Source organism: Natrix helvetica (assembly GCF_964273705.1).
Source record: "Natrix helvetica genome assembly, chromosome: 9".
In the NCBI taxonomy this organism is placed as follows: domain Eukaryota; kingdom Metazoa; phylum Chordata; class Lepidosauria; order Squamata; family Natricidae; genus Natrix; species Natrix helvetica.
The window spans coordinates 13,767,010-13,788,326 of record NC_138560.1 but is presented as its reverse complement, the minus strand read 5'-3'; the positions used below and the strand labels follow the sequence as shown (position 1 = coordinate 13,788,326).

General features: G+C 46.2%; 2 protein-coding genes across 3 annotated transcripts in view; one reads left to right on the top strand and one right to left on the bottom strand.

The window, feature by feature from the left end:
* The window catches only part of LOC309396643 (digestive cysteine proteinase 2-like), a 415,994-nt gene that overhangs the window by 260,044 nt on the left and 134,633 nt on the right, over nt 1-21,317 (top strand). The gene's annotated exons all lie outside the window — the stretch shown is intronic.
* FGR (FGR proto-oncogene, Src family tyrosine kinase) overlaps nt 1-21,317 on the bottom strand; it is a 49,738-nt gene that overhangs the window by 2,687 nt on the left and 25,734 nt on the right. The window contains exons 2-11 of one of the 2 annotated variants that reach the window (XM_081961899.1): nt 20,123-20,180; nt 14,645-14,907; nt 13,311-13,413; nt 11,344-11,442; nt 11,097-11,200; nt 10,089-10,238; nt 6,696-6,860; nt 3,326-3,505; nt 1,717-1,793; nt 1,367-1,520 (exon numbers count right to left, since the gene is read on the bottom strand). In XM_081961899.1, coding sequence (XP_081818025.1) covers nt 1,367-1,520; nt 1,717-1,793; nt 3,326-3,505; nt 6,696-6,860; nt 10,089-10,238; nt 11,097-11,200; nt 11,344-11,442; nt 13,311-13,413; nt 14,645-14,894 — 1,282 coding nt within the window. In that variant the 5' untranslated portion in view covers nt 14,895-14,907; nt 20,123-20,180. Of the gene's footprint in view, nt 1-1,366; nt 1,521-1,716; nt 1,794-3,325; nt 3,506-5,219; nt 5,376-6,695; nt 6,861-10,088; nt 10,239-11,096; nt 11,201-11,343; nt 11,443-13,310; nt 13,414-14,644; nt 14,908-20,122; nt 20,181-21,317 lie in introns of both variants that reach the window. The other variant, XM_081961900.1, reaches the window with a different exon arrangement.

Sequence of the window (21,317 nt, the reverse complement as noted above, 5' to 3'; positions counted from 1 at the left end):
AGTGGATTGAAAATGGACCAGCCTCCCCCGCCCTCTTCAAGAAACAGAGTCAGCCAAGAGAAAGTGTTCTTATGTTGTCAGAAGCCTCAAGCACCAATCTGGACAATCGAGGAACAAGGTCCCTCTGTCCAGGAAGGCTTAGAAGGGAAAAGGCTAAGGTGACAGTGCAAACACGCTAACCGAATGTGAACTTCATGTACAAGCAATTCAGAAAACAATTTCTTGCCAAGTTAATGGCCCTTGTGCGAGAAATGTCGGGAAATTCGGGCAGGCACTACTGCTGTTTTGCTTGTGGGTGTGCTGTGCGCGCGCAGTGCAGGTAAAATTGTTCTGCGCATGAGAACTGAAAAATAAGATGGCGCCGCCCTGGGAACTGGTTTGGGGGCGTGGCAGACCTGGGTCGCTGCCGGTTCCAGCGACCCAGGCTGTCAAACCATTACCAGTTTGGCCAAATCGGTCCGAACCAGTAGGAACCTACCACTGCAGCCCACCCCTGGGTATAGTCTACTCTGGAAGTACCACTGATTTCCCAATTCTAGACTCCCTACTCCTACTGCAAACTTCAGGCTGCTTCTAGAATATTTTATCCCAGGGGTGTCCAAACTTGGGAACTTTAAGACTTGTGGACTTCAACTCTCAGAATTCCCCAGCCAGCAGAGCTGGCTGGGGAATTCTGGGAGTTGAAGTCCACAAGTCTTAAAGTTCCCAAGTTTGGACACCCCTGTTTTATCCAGTTCTGAGGCACCACATTGCAGGAAGCCTATAGGTAAGGTTTAGCCAGGGCTTCTTAAGGTCATTTGGTTGCCAGGGGGAGCATCGTACAGAGACCATTGCTCAGTGAAATTGATTGCCTTTGTAAGGAAAAGACAGGCACAGCCAGGAGGCGGAATCAAGAGAGTGATCAGCCTGGAATAGTTATGTTCTCACAGTCTAAGCCAGAGGTCCCCAAACTTGGCAACTTTAAGACTTGTGGACAGCTGGCTGGAGAATTCTGGGAGTTGAAGTCCACAAGTCTTAAAGTTGCCAAGTTTGGGGGAGCCCTGGTCTAAGACCAACTCCTTTTAACTCTTATCTAGTGCCAATTTAATGCTGGCCGCTGGTTGACTAGATCCTTGTGTACAGGTGTGAGCCATAAATAAGATTAGCTGGAGCTTAACGTGTAGTCCTGATTCTTCATGCCTGACAGACTTGCACAAAGAAATCCTCCGCTTTGCTGTGGCGCCTCCTGCTAAAACGGCACCGAGAGCAGCTCTCTCTTCCCGAGAGCGGAGACAGCGCCTGCCAATCAATGGTTAATTGCACAAATAGCTTCCCCCGCTTAAAGGTGACTCTTTCTCCTGCTCCAGGGTGCCCCTGAGAGTTCTACCTTGGCGAGCTGTGTATTCATTGTCTTCAATGAGGCGGGCCAAGCCGAAGTCAGCAATTTTGCACACAAGGTTGTCGCCCACAAGGATGTTGGCAGCACGCAGATCCCGGTGGATGTAATTCATGCGCTCAATGTAAGCCATTCCAGCTGCAATCTAGATTGTGTGCAGAAGCAGAAAGGCAGGGATGAGATCACACGGGAGGCTTAATCGTTGCCGCTCCTCCTGTTCTCCGCAGATCCCGGGCAGCCTTCTCTCCCCTCCCCCATCTCCAACAGAGTCAGGAAAATCAGGCTCCCCGTTTTCAGACAGAGTTGACTGCTGAGGTTGCCTCCTGCCCATCAAAAGTTACCTGCGCTGCCATGTCCACCAGTTGGGGCAACTTCAAGTAACAGCCATCCCCGTCTTTCAAAAAATCTAGCAAACTCCCTGTAGAAGAGAAGAAGTGGGAGCTCAGCATGAAACTGAAGCACAATCTGTTTTTAGGATCCTAGAATTTTCATAGGACCAATGTTGAGGGAATGAGGCTGCGTGGCCCTTTGCAGGGTGTTAGGTTTCTATTTAATTTTAATAAAAAGGAAGAAACTTAGCGTTCTAAGGCACCTGATAGAAGATGAAAGGGATATTTGTAAGCGACCAGAGGCTCATAGGTACCGTGTTACCTATGCCTTGTCACTTTCCCTTTCTGGAGGAAAGAACACACCGGTACCTTGGATAGGGTGACCTCAGGAGCAGAAAGTGGTGCATGGATCTCACCATGGGGCTGCTGCCTCCATGACCCATTGATAACACGATATTCCTAACATGTGGACTTCCATCCAGGTTTATGGGTGGTTTTAGGCAGGGGGTGGGCTTCAAAAAAGTCTATCGAGGGGTTTTCTGCCCGGTTGCTAGGTGGGTGTGGCCATGGTGGGCGTGGCCTAGTTGGCCTTCTCCACCACAGCAGAGGGGGCGTTTTTGCCCTCCCTGGAAGCTTTCTTCGTGCCTCGGGCGAGGGTGACAATGCCCTCCCCACGATCCGGAGGTTGAACTTCTGGTAGGTTCATTTTCCACCCTCCCTGAGATTCGGGGAATGCCCTGCACTTACCTGCATCCCAAATGGGCTGCGTGGAGACTCCTGGGAGGGGAGGGGTGGGCATGGCCAGCCAGGAGTGGGACTTGGGGGTTCTCCGAACTGCACCGAATCTTAGCTAGAGGTCGTCCCGAATCCCTGCAAACCCCCAGCAGCCTACCCCTGGTTTGTAGGTCTGCTTAATGTCAGCGGAGCGACACATGGTCTTCATTCTGAGTCAACTGTCTGAAACCTGGGCATCTTTCTGATCCTAACCCCACGAGCTCAGGTATCATTTTGGTAGCCCAGGATGGATATTCATTTTGGAGTCAACTCGGTCCTTTTTCTTGAAACAATTCTCCCTAAATTGACTCTCATTTGGACAACTCTTGTTGCTGAATGTGCACGTCTAAGAAGAAGCTGTTCAGTTCGGACAATTTGCCGTGAACCAATTCAAGCCATCAAAATTTCTGAAGTGACCCAAAACCTACTTGATGGTTCAATTGAATCAACACTTCCTAAAGGTAAAGGTTCCCCTCGCACATATGTGCTAGTCGTTCCTGACTCTAGGGGGTGGTGCTCATCTCCATTTCAAAGCCAAAGAGCCAGCGCTGTCCGAAGACGTCTCCGTGGTCATGTGGCCGCCATGACTCAATGCTGAAGGTGCACAGAATGCTATTACCTTCCCACCAAAGGTGGCCCCCATTTTTCTACTTGCATTTTTTACATGCTCTCAAACTGCTAGGTTGGCAGAAGCTGGGACAAATAGGGAGCTCACTCCATTATGCGGCTCTAGGGATTCGAACCGCTGAGCCGCTGCGTCCCCAACAGTTCCTACTTTACCCAATTCACAGAGGCCACTTTGCCACCCGCCCATCTAGAGGGGATTGCTGGAGGCAGCTTATCTAACCTTGGCTCATGAACTCAGTCACAATGTAAATGGGCTCTTCTGATACCACAGCATACAGTTGCACCAGTTTGTCATGCCGTAAGCGCTTCATGATCTGGGCTTCCTCCAGGAAAGCTTCTGGAGACATGGTTCCAGGTTTCAGCGTCTTCACCGCAACTTTGGTGGTGCCGTTCCAAGTGCCTGGAACCAGCAAGAACCAGCGTCAGGGTCACCAAAGACAGACACCGTAAGGCCCCAGAACCTGAGGCTTCCCTCACCCCAATGTTATGGAAATGGACAGGGCTGGAAGAAGTCTCAGTTCAGCGTCCTCTAACCCAGGGCCCTCCAGATGCACCGGGGATGCCAATCCCTAGAATCTCTAGCCAGCAGGTCTAAGCTAAATCCATGATTTTGGAATTCCCGCCCATCATCTCGGGAGCACAAAGTTAGGGACGGCTGACCTGAACAACTGAAATGAGATGAACGATAACAAAAATGAGATGAGGAAGAAGAAATGATGGGACAGGAATACCTCCACACTGAGGACTTCCATTCAAAAGGAGTCATTTCCCATAGCTTACACTTCCTTGGCTATGTGGTGGCCTAGAGGTGAAGACACTTGCTTCCCACTTGGAAGGTTGAGAGTTTGATCCTAAGTAGCGGCAGATATTTCTCTCCTGGAATCTGAAGAAAAAATATCTGCTGCTAACTTTGGGTAGTGTCGGGAAGGGCATCCGGCCAGTAAACGCTCAGCTTCATCTAGTTGCCCTGACTACAGGTAGTCCTCGAGTTACGACGACAACTGAGCTCAAAAACATTTGCTAAGTGAATTTGCTTCATTTTACGACTTTTCTTGCTACAGTTGTTAAGTGAATCATTGCATTTGTTACGTTGCTAACACAGTTGTTAAGTGAATCTGGCTTCCCCATTGACTTTTGTTTTGCTTTGCAAAAGGGGATCGTGTGATCCTGGGACCATGCAACCATCATAAATAGGAGTGACTTGCCAAGCATTTGAATCTTGATCCCATGGCCATGGAGATTCTGCATAGGTCATAATTGTGAAAAACAGCCATAAGTCACTTTCTTCAGTGCTGTTGTAACTTTGAATGATCACTAAACGAACTGTTGTAAGTCGAGGACTACCCTGAATTAACGTGGAAAAACCTCTCTCCGCACAACTGGTCCCTGATGCCCGAAAGTTTGGGGGCTGCTACACTAACGCACCTTCTTGGAACTGAACCCAATGCGCTACACAGCTCTAGCGTCTTCCCCTGAATGAAACAGAGGGGTGAAAAGAAGAGAATATAAGAGGAGTTCCTGAGAGACTAAGAGAAAGTGGTTGAAAGGAAGAAAGAAGGAGAAGGATTTACTAGTAGAATAGAATGAAATACGGTAATATTGCCAATGGTATATAGTTAATACGATATGAAGGAATCAGATCAATACTGTTAATTGTGGATAATTAACTAAGTGAAATGTTTACTATGCAAAATTAAATTTGAGGAGATACGTCATTGATAGTAAAACAGAATAATAGATGGAAATGAAATGTTAAATTTGATTAACTTGGAGGAGCAAATCGTGAGTTTATATGTTAAGAAGAAACTAAAGTGAAATTGGAAAATATGGAAAGAAAATAAGACGACTGGAATTCGAAATGGAAATAGGATGTAAAATGAACTAGGCATAAGAGAAGATGTAAAAGGGCAACATTTTGTTTGCAAAAAAAGTAAGAATATGTAACAAAAAATAAAATAAAAAACTTGGTTTCGAAACAAAGAGGTTAAGATTCATATTTTCATCTTCAAGTCTAGTCTGAACCTAAAAGGAGCTTTTCTCCAGGGGAGGCTGCCACCTCGCCCATGTGTGCCCTCTAAAAAAGAAAAAAGGAACCCTGACCCTTTTTGCCTTACCCATCCACACATCTCCGAAACAGCCCATGCCCAGCTTCTTGTCAAATTGGATGGACGTGCGCCCGATCTCCCACGCATCTTTAGACAATCCCAAAGTCTGGGGCCTCAGGGTGGGGCAGATTTTGGCTAGGAGGTAGCAGAGACCGTCATTGTATTCTGCAAGGGGTGGAATGAGGGAGGGTGGAAAGAATGGGATGGAGTGAGATGGGAAAGCAGAATGATGAATGGAGCATGCACGCACGCACCCATGAACGGAGGCTGGACTTCAGAGCGGAGGGTGAGAAAGGAGCAGAGCACAGGCGGCAATGTTGCGTTCAACCACCAGGTGGTGCCCTCGGCTTACTTTGAAAGCATCAAGGATGGCACTGCAGTTCCTGCACCTTGGCTGCAAATGCTGAGCAGAGAATTTGGGGCATGCATGCAACTGAAGTCTCCACTACTGTATCCTGGTCATCTTTAGACTCAATGACTGAAATCAAATGAAGGCTGTTTTCCAAATCCTGTTCAGAATACAGGCTCACAGCCAACTTTTCTTCTGGATCTTTGGCCTGCCACATTTTCTATGATGGGTGGAACTGCCAGCATGGCAGTGGACCATGTGATGGACTTGTGGGTGTGGGGACAAGGTCTTGAACTTTCAACTGGGTGGGGAAAACCGGGAAGCTTTCAGATTTGGGTTTTCCCAGATGTGCCAACGTGGCTCTCTTAATAAATTGGAACTTTGAGCAATACTTTGCCTTGGACTCTGATTTACTTTTGGATGCTATTTGGAACCCTGACATCTAACATGGTAGCATCAAAAATTGGAGGCAAAATGTCCTCTGGTCACACAGACCAGTCTAACTAAAGATCACCGTCTGGACCACTTCCACATTGTCTTCCAAGACTCTTAAGCAGACTCAGACCAAACCCCTATCAAATTTTACCTTCTCTTCTTACTGGAGAAGCCATCCAGATGCCACATGTGAAGAAAGCCACAAGGAGCACATGGTTATAATAATGCTCTCCCTTCTGGTAATCGGAGCCATGTGCTCCCTCCCATGCTGGAGCTTAGAAAGAGAGCCAGGATCTGTAAACACTGTTCAGCTCTTTCCACCGAAGATTTATCTAACTCTCTTTGAAAGGCTTCCAAGTTGGCAAGCATCCCTACCTCTTGTGGCAGCGAGTTCCGTTGTTTAACTTACCTACTGTCTGGAGCAGGGGTCTCCAACCTTGACAACTTTACTGCATCTCCAAATTCTGGGAGTTGAAGTCCAGAAGTCTTAAAATTTCCACGGTTGGAGATCCCTGGTCTGGAGGACTTCCTATCCTGCTGCTTCTCCCAAGTCTGTCTGCCCAGTTGACTTTGCCAGAGTGAAAGAAACGCAGCCATCATTCTCCACCCCTGCCAAGCCCCCTTCTTGAGTGCCCGGGACCTGCCCAGCTCCTTCTCTTCCTCCTCTCTTCCATCCAGCCTCCCAATGGTTGGTCGTTTACCCATCCACACTTCCCCGAATTGCCCATTGCCCAGTTTCTTGATGAGCTGCAGCGATTCGCGAGGAATCTCCCAGACGTCTTTGGTTTTGACGGACAGGTCTGCCAATTTGGGCATCCCTTTGGGGCACGGCACGGCCAGGCGGCAGCACAGTCCTGCGGCTCTCTCTTGCAAAAGAAGGCCCCAAAACCAACGGGGAGGGGGCAGAAGAGCAAGAGACACATCACGGAAGCAGGGAGGCAAAAGAGAGAGAAACAAATGGTGGTAAGATGAGGGCGAGCTGGGAAGGAACAAGAGGAAAATACTGTTCCAATCAATCCACAGCCCACAGAGAGTCATAAGTCCTTGCAGAAGGCAGCAGGAGGCTGGAGCCTCATTACACATCTGTTGGAGGGTTGATAAAACAGCTGCAGTTATTAGGTTTTCCCATTTCCACCACCCCTTCCCAGTTCTAGGAAAGTCATAGCAATAGCACTTATATACTTTGATTTACATAACGTTTCACCGTGCTTTATTGTTCTGACCCAGGCTTCCCAGGAGCATGAAGCAAACGTCCCGACAAAAAACCCTTTTATTAATTTACTGTGAATTCTTCTCATTCACACCCAGCAAAGTCTTTCAAGGGAGGATTTACAGTCACAGACCTTATCTGGCTTGGAGAGCTGATAGGCTGATATCTGCAGAACTTGGCAAGGAGTCTCGGAAAGTCAGGAATCAATTAAGCCAACTCATTGTCTCCTGCAAACTCCACTCCCCCTTCGCTCCTCTTTTATTTCCTCTGGGAGGGGCCATTCATCGTCCACCTGTGGCCTTACTCCCAAGTCGGCCCTTGTTCCTGAGCTGTTCCCTTCGTCTGGCAACTCTGCGCGTGCGCATACTGGGAACAGGCTCCAGCTGTTCATCTGCCTCACTGATGTCTGACTCTGAAGGCAGCTGATAACTGGCATCTGGCTCTGGCCCCATCTCTGCCTCCGTCACAGAGCCCTCATCAAAGCCTTCCCCAGACTCCAGAACTGGCCCATATTCCTCCCCAACCTCCTCACTGTCCAAATCTGTTGCCAGCTCTGCTAGCAGGCCACATTTATAGCCTTCCCTAAGCGGTTTACAGAGTCAGCATATTGCCCCCAATAATTTGGGTCCTCATTTTACTGAACTTGGAAGGATGGAAGGCTTAAGCGGGTCAGGATCGAACTCCTGGCATTGGGCAGAGTTTGCCTGCAATACTGCATTCTAACCACTGCGCCACCAGGGCTCATAGAAAATGGTGGAATAGGAAGGAATCTTAAAAGTTACCTAGTGTAACGAGTTGGGACAGTGCAAGGGCCACCACCGCAGATAGACCATCTCCAGAAAGATTATTTTGCTTTAAAACTTTTTTTTTTGGTTTGGAAAAGAGGGATGGAGCCATAATTGGGAGGCGAGAAAAGTTGTGGTTTGCTAACCATTCTAATCAAAGCTTCTAGCAGAGCCACTTTGTGTTAAACCCTCTTTTGGAGTTGGGGACAAAAAATCTGTTGCTGTTTCATCGCACAACAGGAATTCTGGAGAATGTCTCAAATATCCTCACTTTGGGTAAACCCAAAATGCTGCCGATTGGCTTTTAGTTGAGCTTGCTACCTCGCCTGGCACCTTTTCATTCCACTTGCCGATTTATTATTCCCCATCTTCTCTTCCCTTTGGAAAGGAAGACAGGAGATAAACCAGGAAACGTAGAGAATTTTCAATGCAGTGCCAAAATGGGGAGTTTGACCTTTGCAAGTCACTGCATGCAAAATTCAGGAGCAGATCTCACAGCTGGTAGCCTCGGGTACTTCAAAAGAGACATCCGTCAATTACTATTTTGCCCCTTTTTGTTTTTTATTTGAGAGACGTGATTTGTTACAGGTAGTCCTCGACTTAGGATGGCAGTTGGGACTGGAATTTCCATCTCTAAGTGATGCAATTAATAAAGTGTGGAAGCATTGCTTAGCAACAGCAGTTCTTCTAGTCCCGCTTGCTGTCATTAACTGAATTCCCTCGGTATTAGGAGAGGCAATTTCCTGCTGGCTTCCTGCATCAAAATCAGTGGGGAAGCCAGCAGGAAGTTGAAGTCCCGGGCCAGCAGGCAGGTAAGTGGAGGACGGAGGAAGGGATGTATGAGAATGCAAGGGGGTTGGGGAGAGTGTGTGGTGTGGGGCAGGAGGGAGGGTGCATGAGTGACAGGTGTATCGTAAGCATAGAGGGCTGAAGGAGGTTGTGCAATGGAAAAATATTTACCCAGGCAATTTGCAACCTCCTCCTCCCTTCAGTTTTCCCACTGACTTTCTGGGGAAGGCAGCAGGAAAAGCTGCAAACAGCAAACATATAAATATGAGATGCTTGGCAACCAGTCATAAATGTGAATTGGTTGCCAAGCATCCAGATCATGGGGAGACTGGGACAGACAGAATTCTGAGAACTGTCTGTAACCACCATTCATTCTGCAACCATTATAACTTGGATCAAATGGTTGTAAGTCAAGGACTACCTGTGTTTGTTTACTAGCCATGGAACCCTGGCTAAATCCAGGTCAAAACTACAACAAAAAAGATGCTTGGAACCTTACCCTTCCCTGAATCCATTTTTAAAAAACATTCACTCTACTGTCTATGGAGCGTCTCAGTTATCCAGGTCATGGTTGTCCCAAGAATGCTTTTTCCGAAGGCAACTGGACTTTCTGGTTCTTCTTTGAAGATGTTTTGTTCCTTTATCCATGAAGCTTCTTCAGCTCTGATTGGATGGTGGCGGGGAATGGAAGGATTTATACTCCTTGCAGACAGCTGGTCATTTGCATTCTTGTATCTTGCATTCTCACGACTCCACTCGCTAAAATAAGGCAAATGACCAGCTGTCTGCAAGCAGTATAAATCCTTCCATTCCCCAACATCCAGTCAGAGTTCGAGAAGCTTCTTGGATGAGAAACTAAACGTCTTCAAAGAAACAACTGACTCATTAGAGCTGTGTTTCTCAACCCTGGTCGCTTCAAGGTGTGTGGACTTCAACTCCCAGAATTCTCCAGTCAGTGTTTCACCCTAAATGCCGAAGGTGCACGGAATGTTGTTACTTTCCCACCAAAGGTGGTTCCTATTTTTCTACTTGCATTTTTACATGCTTTCGAACTGCTAGGTTGGCAGAAGCTGGGACAAGTAACGGGAGCTCACTCCGTTATGCGGTGCTAGGCATTCGAACCTCTGAACTGCCGACCTTCTGATCAACAAGCTCAGCGTCTTAGCCACTGAGCCACCGTGTGTTCTAAAAAGCTTACTTCTATAGTCTTTTTGTGGACTCTGTTTCCTTATCAGAACAACCTTAAGAGGCTGACATGTTGATCTTTCAATCTTAACATGTGCCCCTCTCTTGGATCCATCACTCTTTACCTCTGTAATGCTGCACCAGATGTTGCACAGTCTCAAACTGGGTCCGGGTAGTGATGTAATAGCCACCGCTGTCCAGCTTCCGGATCTTGTAATGCTTGACGTGGTCTCCCTTCGTCTCATCCCAATCCCGGATAGATAACGAGTAGGCACCTAGGAAAAGGAGATGGGAAGCAGAAATGGGTTGGGTGGAGGGAACCTGACTTTGGCATCATTACTGAGCGCCAATTCTCAGAAGCTTCAGCCAGAGAGGCCAACCGCACGGCATGCTGGGGATTGTAGTTTAACCTTACTGGGATGGTCAACATCTTCCTTGCCTCCCCAAATGAGGACTTCAGTTAACAGAATACAGATGGTGATATAGCAAAGATGACAACATTTTAGAGAATCTTGGAAGTCGCACGTGTGCCCTTGGGTCTGATAGAGGTTTATAATTAACCCCAAAAGTGGTTCCTTTTGTCAACCCTGAAGCTGACCTGACAGAAGCCATTTTGAAGCTTCAGTGTTACCCCTGGAGCTGAGGGATAGGGAAGGGGGAATACAGATAGCTGGGGTTTTGTAGCCAAAACAAAATACTTTCTCCTGTGAACCAAGGACATTCTCACACCTGGTCAGAGAGAGAGGAGGAGTGAGGTTTACCAGGCAACCGGATGGCCCCTTGATTGGACCATGTGACTGACTGTTTGGCTTCCCCAAAATTAGGTGAAAACAGTGGGACCGTTCAGGCCTGACATCACACGGCACAGCTGATTGTCGCATAGCTGATTGTTGGAACTTTTTAAAAACTTTTTTTAGCATTTTTTCGGGAGGTGGTTTAAAAAATGCTTAAAAAGTAAAAAAAAATAAGTTGGCCATGCGCACCCAGTCACATGTCACCCACTCCCCACCAAGCCACGCCCACAGAACCAGTAGGGAAAAAATTGGAATTTCACCACGGGAAGCACTGCACATGGTTCTGCCCTCCAATGGCTTGCCAAAGGCAAGAGAAACAGGTTGACACCCCAGTGGTACCTTTGGAGGTTTCGCTCTCGCGGATGAGAAAGGTCCCCCGGGGGTTGCCATGGCACAGCAGCTGCCTCTCAGCATCCTTCCGGCCAATCTTCCCGAAGTACCACCTGGGAAGGAAGAAGGGAAGCTCTGGATCAGCGTTTCTCAGCTTTAAGGCACGTGGACTTCAACTACAAGAATCCCCCATGCAGTACGTCTGCCAGATTTCACTCAACGTCCCTCCAACCCGCTTCCTGCCCCCTGTGCTTACTCTTCTGCTTGGATCGAGTCCACAGGAGCCACGTAATTGCTGGGGATGTAGCCGGTGGCTCCCGTGGCCAGGGAGCGTGCCTCCCACCAGTCACCCTCTCTGTAGCAAAAGAAAAAAGAGGGGGGAAACACAACATCAGTGACCCCCCTGCTTGGAATTTCACCAGCCAAAGGGTTTAGAATCCAGAGAGCAGTTCAGTCAAAAGAAATGAAAAGCAGCTGTTGAAGAACAAATCAACCTTTTATTGTATGATGGTCAGTCAAGAGTGGACCATATTGGACTAATTGGCCAAAACCCCTTGGGGGTCTCTGTCTTCTTTTCACACCCACAGCATGTTCTGAATCAACAGTGAAATCTGTGCAAGGAAGATTGTTAACCTAATCTTGCGTAGCTTCTTCTCAGGTAATATTGTACTGCTAACCAGAGCATACAAAACATTTGCTAGACCAATTCCCAAACACAGCTCACCTGTCTGGAACCTGCACTGCATATCGGACATTACTACAATTGAGCGAGTCCAGAGATATTTCACGAGAAGAGTCCTCCACTCCTCTACTCACAATAGAATCCCTTATGCCACCAGGCTTGAAATTTTGGGCTTACACAACTTAGAACTGTGCCACCTTCGGTCTGACCTAAGCCTAGTACACAAAATTATCCGCTACAATGTCCTACCTGTCAACAACTACTTCAGCTTCAATCGCAATAATACACGGGCAAACAATAGATACAAACTCAAGGTAAACCGCGCCGAACTCGATTGCAGAAAATACGACATCAGCAACCGAGTGGTCAACACCTGGAATGTGTTACCTGACTGAATGGTTTCTTCCCCAAACCCCCACAACTTTAACCTTAGACCAGGGGTGTCCAAACTTTTTGCAAGGAGGGCCAGATTTGGTGAGGTGAAAATGTGTGGGGCCGATCATTCAGCCTGACATTCTTTGAACCCTTAACATTAAATGCGAATTGACTACCTTATTTTTCGGAGCATAAGACGCACCAAGATTTTGAAGAGGCAAATTAAAAAAAAAGTTTTTGCACTCTCCCCAAAACGGCCCATTTTTCGTGAAAACGGGCCTTTTTTTTTAAAGGGCATGAATAGCCCTTAAGAGGCTTCTAAGGTGCTCCTGGGGGTTGGGGGGGGGCAAAGTTGAGCAAAAAACGGGCCGTTTTTTGCTCATTTATGCCCTCCACAGCCCTCAGGAGCACTTTGAAAACCTCCTAAAGGCTATGCACAGCCATTTTGGTGAAGGGGGCAGAGAGGAGGCAAAAAATGCTGTATTCAGTGTAAGATGCACCCAGATTTTTAGCCTCTTTTTTGAAGGGAAAAAGATGCATCTTTATACTCCGAAAAATACGGTATTTTATGAAAGACTAAACAAATAACTCCGGTGGGGAGAAGAGGCTGCGGGCCGCTTGCAATTTGAAAAAGGGCCGCATTTGGACCCTGGGCCGCACTTTGGACATGCCTGCCTTAGACTGTCTACTGTTGACCTCACCCCATTCCTAAAGGGTTTGTAAGGGGCATGCATAAGCGCACCAACATGCCTACCATCCCCGTCCTAACGTCCCCATTTATTCATATCCATTTCCGGTATTCATAATCATGTTTACATTTATATCTGTTATCTTATACATGCTTGACAAATAAATAAAGAGGGGCAGAGATTTCCCTGCAACTCACCCGGCATTGCTTGCATTGCGCATGGACACACAGGCATATCAAGTTAAACCCAGCCCACAGTTGTCCCAGGTGTGCAATTCCACAGACAGAAGTTAAAGAAGGCCACTTCACCTCCTCGCTTAGACCGAGAGTTCCTTTTTTTAAAATTTATATCCCACCGTGAAGAAACTGAAAGCAATGTCATTGCTTGGTTGTCCCCATCCAGAAAGTCAATGCCGTTTAGCTTTGGTAAGGAAGCTGTCTTGTTTTTCCCATCCCCATGTCAGAACCCAACACTCACGTGTTGTTGATGATATGGAATTTCTCTCCCTTGATGAATGTCAGGTCATCTTCTGTTCTGGCTTCGTAATCATACAAGGCAATGAAAAGGGTGACTCCCCCACCTACAAAGAGAGAAAGTAAGATGGACCAAAAGAAGCTTGGCGGGACAAACTCAGCCTCAAGATGCATTGCCATTGAGGGCATCCTGACTGAGTCCATAGAAAGACCCTTCAATGCACCCACTTTTTTTTGAATAGTTGGACAGAGGTGGAGAAAAGTCGCAGTGCCTTCCAATGGCATGAAAATGTTCTCCTCTGCCTAAATGGCCTTCTGTGGTTCTTCCTCTCAAGTTTGTTGGGTACAATGGCTACTTCTGCTGACTGCCTGTTGCCAGCAGTTCGGCAGTTCAAATCTCACAAGGCTCAATATTGACTCAGCCTTCCATCCTTCCAAGGTGGGTAAAATGAGGAGCCAGATTGTTGGGGGCAAAAGGCTGACTCTGTAAACCGCTTAGAGAGGGCTGTAAAAGCATTGTGAAGCGGCATATAAGTAGGGCTATTGCTATTTCTCCCTTCCTTTCCTTGTCCCTGGTGGTGCAGTGGTTAGAATGCAATATTGCAGGCTGACTCTGCTCACTGCCAGCAGTTCGAGTCTCACCGGGATCAAGGTTGACTCAGCCTCCCATCCTTCCGAGGTGGGTAAAATGAGGACTCAGATTGTTGGGGGCAAAAGGCTGACTCTATAAACCACTTAGAGAGGGCTGTAAAAGCACTGTGAAGCGGCATATAAGTCTAAGTGCTATTGCTATTTTATTTTCACACAGCACCTAGGGGTGCTCTTGTTTTGGGGGTGTTTGGTTTTGCCTACAGGTTTCTCCACAGTCCTCCAGGCTACCTTCCTTTCCTAGCTACCTTCATTCATTACAACATATAACATTACATAACAACAAATAATCATTTTGAAAAGACGGTCTTACTTATCAGACACCAACCTGAAACTCTAAACCAATTGAAAAATATGATTTACAATCCTTGATTTAGCGATAGCAAAAGCACTTAGACTTATATACCGCTTCACAGTGCTTTCCAGCCCCCTCTAAGCGGTTTACAGAGTCAGCCTCTTGCCCCCAACAATCTGGGTCCTCATTTTACTCACCTCGGAAGGATGGAGGGGTGAGTCAACCTTGAGCCTGGTGAGAGTCAAACTGCCAAATTGCAGGCAGCCGGCAGGCAGCAGAAGTAGTCTGCGTTACTGCAATCTAACCACTGCACCACCGAGGCTCAGAGAGAGAAAAGAGGGGGAAAGGAAAATCTGAAGCCAAGCATCCTTTCCTTGGCAGGTACAAAGACTGACCTGTGATCCCCATTCCTGGCATGTGAATGGAGGGTGCTGGGTAGAGCCCGGAGACCCCAGGGCCAGCTGGGGTCAAAGGCCCTGGGGTTCCTGGGAAGTTGTTGAAATCTGGGATCCGTGTGAAGTTGGGAGGGTTCTGTTGGGAGGGGTTAGGATCGTAGCAGGAGTTGGGCAGTGAGTTATTGGCTCCATCGTTGTTGTTGGGAGGAGTTGGGTTCGCCTTCTTTTTCTTGCAATGCACACAACCCATCGCTGGGCAGCAGCTGCCAAAAGTGGAGAGAGAGAGAGAGAGAGAGAGAGAGAGAGAGAGAGAGAGAGAGAGAGAGAGAAACCCTGGTTTGTTTAACCATCGTTTACTGAATAACCTCCCCAACTAAATTGATTCATACAACAGGTGGCACCATATACTAAAGTTTGCAAATGGCAACGGATAGTTCTCCATATCATACTAGGCTTAACCCGAAGAAATTACATGCTGGCTTAATCAGAGTCTATCTTGCACTATGCCATAGTTTGCTACAATACAGTTTTGCTTCAACCGTTTTTCCCCCATGAATCTGCTAATATTAGATTTTGCTGTTGCTCCCTTAGAGTCAAATTTGGATGCTATCATTTTGCAATCTTCGAACTGCAGCTGCTCGCATGTTGGTATGTGCAGAGGGCTAGGCTTTTCTTTAAAATTTTAGATCTAACTTTAACTATTGTACAGTAAACTATTGCTACCTCCTCCTGCTACATCTATATTTATTTTATATTTATATTATGTATATTTACTGTTTTTAATATGACTGTACACCGCCCCGAGTCCCTTCTGGGAGAGGGGCGGTCTAGAAATCAAATAAAAGTTAAAGTTAAGTTAAAGTTTACCCTAACTTCAATGAAATAAAATCAACAAAAACAAATAAAAGTAGTTCTTTTGAGTGTACCCAAAATTGGACTGAAACGACCAATACAGGGCATTAAATTAAAACAGGTAGCCCTCTACTGACAACCTCAATGGGGATCAGAATTTCTTTGCTACAAAGGTGGTTGTGACGGTTGGGGATGGAGCGGCACCATCTGAGCCTCTCCGATGTGACTGCCTTCCCAGGGCTTCCAGGGGAGCGTCCCTTCGCCCGCAGTCTCGATTAGTGCCCTAGGTCTCTCTTTATGAGATGGTGAGCTGAGCTGTGTTTTAGCTCAGCTAGGTGCGGCAATCCACTCTGCTGCGTGAATTAGCTGAGCTAAAAAAACAAGGGATTATAGGACAGAGAACAACAGGGGAGGGGCCAACCAGAGGTGATATTTGCCCTTTCTCCGAACTGCTCAAAGTTTCCGCTACCGGTTCGCCCGAATCAGCTAAATACCACCTCTGATTCTATCCTTCTGTTAATGCAACCTAGAACCGTGTTGGCTGCTGCAGCAAATTGATGATGGTGACCACAGAGTTGAGAAGATAATGATGCAATTCAACACGAGGTTCAAAGGAAGAGCAAGGAAAAGCACACTTCTGGCTTTGTTTCTCTCAAGTGCTGCTGAATTCGCACTTGGGCTCCCCCCCCCCATCTTAATTCTTCCTTTCTGCTGTCTGTTGGTTGCATGGCAACCTGTTTGGCACATCAATCCAAAGAGAAGGCATCTGTGATGGGGCGAAAAGCTATGGATTACAAACAATATTTAGAAAGATTCCGAATGACCCAGGGAGGTCAGGGATACCCGCTGGGCATATCAGGGAGCAGGAAGTGCTCCATCAGACCACTTCCAAACAAAGCAAGGAGCTGATCCTTTTCAAAATGAAACATGTTCCATCAAAACAGGAAAAGACATCAAACATTTATCCCTACAGCCAAAATTGGCTGAATAACACACTTGACCCAGTTTCCAACCAGCAAAGTCAATTAGGGAAGCCAGATTTGCTTAACCACCATGTGATTCGCTTAACAACCATATGATTCACTTAATGACCACGACAAAATGGCCATAAAATTGGATCCAGTTACATGATCTCTTGCTTAATGACAACAACACTTAGCAACTGAATAGCCCCAATTGTGATTGTAAGTCAAGGACTACCTGTAGTTAAGGGTGGCTCAGTGGCTAAGACGCTGAGCTTGTCAATCAGAAAGGTCAGCAGTTTGGCGGTTCGAATCCCTAGAACACCATGTAACAGAGTGAGCTCCCGTTATTTGTCCCAGCTTCTGCCAACCTAGCAGTTCGAAAGCAAGTAAAAAATGCAAGTAGAAAAATAGGAACCATCTTTGGTGGGAAGGGAACAGCGTTCTGTGCGCCTTCGAATTTTAGGCATGCCGGCCACATGACCACGGAAACATCTTCGGATAGCGCTGGCTCTTCGGCTTTGAAATGGAGAAGAGCACCACCCCCTAGAGTCAGGAATGACTAGCACATATGTGCGAGGGGAACCTTTACCTTTACCTGCAATTATTTTTTTTCTGAAATTACTTCTCACTCAAAAAAGAGTGACATTTTTAAAGGCTGTATGCAAAGCTCTGGCAACCGCAATAAATCTGACTCTATCTTAGTCTAAGATTTACTGCAGCTGCCGGAGCTTTGGATAGTAACCTATCCTAGTCCTAGCTTAGTCCTGGGCTTCCAACACGGTCCTTTTCAGACTGTGACTGATGACCCTTCCACAAATGATTTTGTAAAATTAAAAAAAAGCAGCATCGTATAAGGCCAAGTTCTGCAAAGTTTTTGGCAGAGGAAAACCACAGGAAATGAGTCTGCAGGGAAACTGGGCTTCCCTCCTTTATCTGCAGACATTTGTGGCGATTCCAAAAAGGGATGTGAATGCTCAGGAAAAAGAGAGAACTGCTCGACATGTTTGAGGAGTTTCCAGGATCAACCCAACTCCCTTGGTAGCTGAGCTTTCAATCAAAGAGGCATCCTGGAGAAAAGGGAATTATTATGACCAAACATTTTTTTGAAGGTTGAGGAAAGAGCATTTTGCCAGCTGGACAATATTCCTTATAATCCAAGGAAATAAAACTAGATGCCTTCTGATCTCTCTTGGCCATTTGGAGTATCAATGAAGGAATGAAAAGGGAGGGGCCAGAGAAGCAAAGACCAATTCTCCCGACAAATCAAAGCAATGCCAAATCCCAGGCAGATCTGGATTGTCTTAAGATACGTATTATCTGTTGTAGCCCATCCGTGGCTGGCGGAGCTGGCTGCAGATTCGGACAGTGAGGAGGTTGGGGAGGAACATGGGCCAGTCCTGGAGTCTGGGGAAGGCTCTGATGAGGGCTCTGCGTTGGAGGCAGAGAGGGGGCCAGGGTCATCTGACAGTTATCAGCTGTCTTCCGAGTCGGAGATCAGTGGGGCAGAAGAACAGCTGGAGCCTGTTCCTGATGTGCGCATGCGCAGAGCTGTCAGGAGAAGGGAACAGTTAAGGAACAAAGGCCGACTCGGGAGTAAAGGCACAAGTGGACACTGAATGGCCCCTCCCACAGGGAATAAATAGGAGCAAAAGGGGAGCGGAGTTTGCAGGAGACAATTAGTTCGTTTAGTTTAGTAGCGTGAAGATTTGCTTGAGTTATGCCTCACAGAGACTCCTTGCCAGGTATTTCATTTTGCAGCGTTGCGCCTGGAAGCTATCGGCCTGGCAACTATCCAAGGACTGATAAGGTCTGTTGTTGCAATTCACCTTTGAAAGGCTTATTGCTGGGACTTTTATGTATGTGAATGCTAGAAATTCACGTTAGTCAAATAAAAAGGGTTTTTTTGGGGGGGGCAATGAGTCTGTTTCGTGATTTTGTGAAGCCTAAGTCAGAACATTACCCTTACCCTTCTCTAAACCCAAGGCATAAAGGCATAAATCATATTGGAAAAGGGATTTTATTCTGGTTTTGGATTAAATTGGGGGTTTTGGACTGTGGCCGGAATGCTTTCCTGCCTTCAGAAGGTAGAAGGGACAAAAGGAAGAACAGAATTGCATCCAGAGAGTTCCTGCGGCTACGTAAGCATGGAGCAGTGAAGACCGTAGGAAAAATAAGCACCGAGCTGAAGATATATCCTAATTCAGAATGACAGGGACCCCAAAGGCACCTGCCAACAGCAGCCCTCCATTAGTAACAGAAGAGCAATAAGGGGCATCTAGAAATGTAGGCAGACAATAACTTGGTCAAACACACACACACACACACACACACACACACACGGTAGATTCTCCTGAATTGATCTCATAGATCAAAAGCACAGAAAGGGGCACAGCCTTGCAAATTCAGTCTATTGCTACTTTGCAGATCTGCAGTAGCCTCTACACACAGTGTTTTTTTTTTTTGTGGCATTGACATTCTAATGCAGGTTCCACCATCTCGCTTTCCTTTGCCCCCAAGAAGTGCCCCCACCACTTCCATCCAGATGAAGTTACGTTCCAAATCAAGTGGAACGTAACAAGTAAAGTGATAGGAAAACAAGAATGTGCATTCGTGGGTTTCCCACAGAGGAAACTTTGCCACGCGTTTCCCACCACACAAGTTGGGAGGAATTCTCAGGGCTGTAAAAAAGCAGATTTGAGGATGCAGATTGTCCTGGGTGAAGAGCCTTCTCTCTATTCTGGAGAAACAGGTGGAAGCAATATCCGACAGCAATTCCTTTCAGGGTTCTTTAAATTATCTTCTTCCAGATCTGGATGATTCATTTCCTCTTTATTCTAACTCCCCAAAGTTGGAGGACACCCATCTCTGCTTCCATTTTCCCTGTCAGCCCTATAAAATAGCCTAGATTAAGAAACCAATGCCATATTGGCCTAAAACTATTTTTATTGTAACGGCTTTAGAATCTTGCAAGTCTGAATGTCCTTTATCTTTGTATAAATTAAGGGTGAGCTGGTCTGAGATGTTTCCTAGAATAGACTCAAGTCCCACTGGAGAGGGAGGGGCTGCTCTGTCTGGCTATTTTCTATGCCCACCAGTGGTGGGATTCAGCCAGTTCGCACCTATTCAGGACAACCGGTTGTTAACTTTCTAAGCAGTTCGGAGAACCAGTTGTTGGAAGAAATTTCCTTTTGTTTTTCTCCACTTTACAGGGCTAATCCTGTGAGGAAGGCAGGAAGGAAACATTCTGGTGTTGTTTCTAGCCTAATCTTTATGGCCCTGCTTACAGAAACTGCCTCTCTGGTTAACCCTTATTACATTGTAACCGCTAAGGTGAAGCGCCCCTCGACCTGAGTGACATTGAGTTGGCTACACCCACCCAGTCACATGACCACCAAGCCACGCCTACCCAGCTGGTCATTAGGGCAGAGAACCGGTTGATAAATTATTTGAATCCCACCACTGATCCTTCTCCTGCCATGCCCACCAAGCTACACCCATTAAGCCACATCACGCCCAAGTCACGCCCACAGAACCAGTAGTAAAAAAAATTTTTTTTTAATTAAATTTAAATTTGTTAAATTATTTGAATCTCACCACCACCCCCAAGACCAGGGGCGTGCTCCACCCACCCACCCACCCCTACATCAGAGGAAATGCTCACCAGAATGAGATTTCACGTCAGTTCACTTGTTCCATGTTTCTTGCTGGAGAACAGGAGTCTAAAGGGGGAAAAAAAAGGAAACATACTTTTTATTTATATGTATTCATTTATCAAATTTGCCAGCCACCTCACTATTCAAAGTGATTCTGGGACACTTACAATACAATAAAACCATAAGTATAGAAACATTAAAATTAGCAAGAATTAGATAATGACTCAAAATCAAAAGCACAAACGGTACCGAGGCAGAATTTTCTCTATTATTCTACCAACCACCTCTAGAATAGATCACCTCCGTCAATTGCTTATAACTTTCACCACTATAACCATAGTTACTTGGAAACCGGTGATGAAGGACAGTGCCTATTGTATGGCATTTGCTCAAACCTAAGCTAGAATACACACGAAAATAAGTCACGTCTATTTTTACCAACTACATTAGGAAAATAGCACTGAATCTATCAATTTGCTTTATGAAATTTTATTTTAAATATAGACCAGAAAATCTATGTTTCTATTTGTCAAAGTTCCCTCAACAGACTTGTTATACAGATTCCCCCATGGTATGTAGCTTTTAACATCTACTCCGCAAGAAACGTTCGTTAAAATGCTAATTTTCCCTATGGTTTGGCTTCACAAACTTCCCAATTGCCTCTTAAATCTTAATGAAATTTTATAGTCCTCCTCTCTCTATGGCCTTCTAAGTCAAATGTTGCTGCTAAAATGCCCGGAATAAACAAACAGATCTTTGAGGTCAATGGATATATTTGCAATTAGAGGCACTTTTACAAAGTATCTTCTATAGATAGCCTTGCCCTTACATTAAATGGCCAGAGAGATCAAATGGCTGATCATCCAGGCAAAGTAGAGTTTACACTCATTTATTTGTGATGTCAAAAACTTGCCCCAGTGCCTATGTACTAGGTAAGCTTGAGTCTGAATTGCAAAGTGCAGAAAGTGTCTTTTGAACTCCCCCATTGTGTCTAAAATTTATTTTTCTACAAAAGACAAGAGGAAGAGGCTCAGAAAGAACCTCATTAACCCGCCCTCCCCCCAAAAAAATTCTGAATTGGAATCTAATCTAAAACAGAAGGGTAATTTCAGCTACAAATGCCCACTCACATAAGCATTAACTCACAATCATGGAGAGGGCAAAATTATTAGGCTCAAAAATGACCCCAAGGAAAGCAACTAA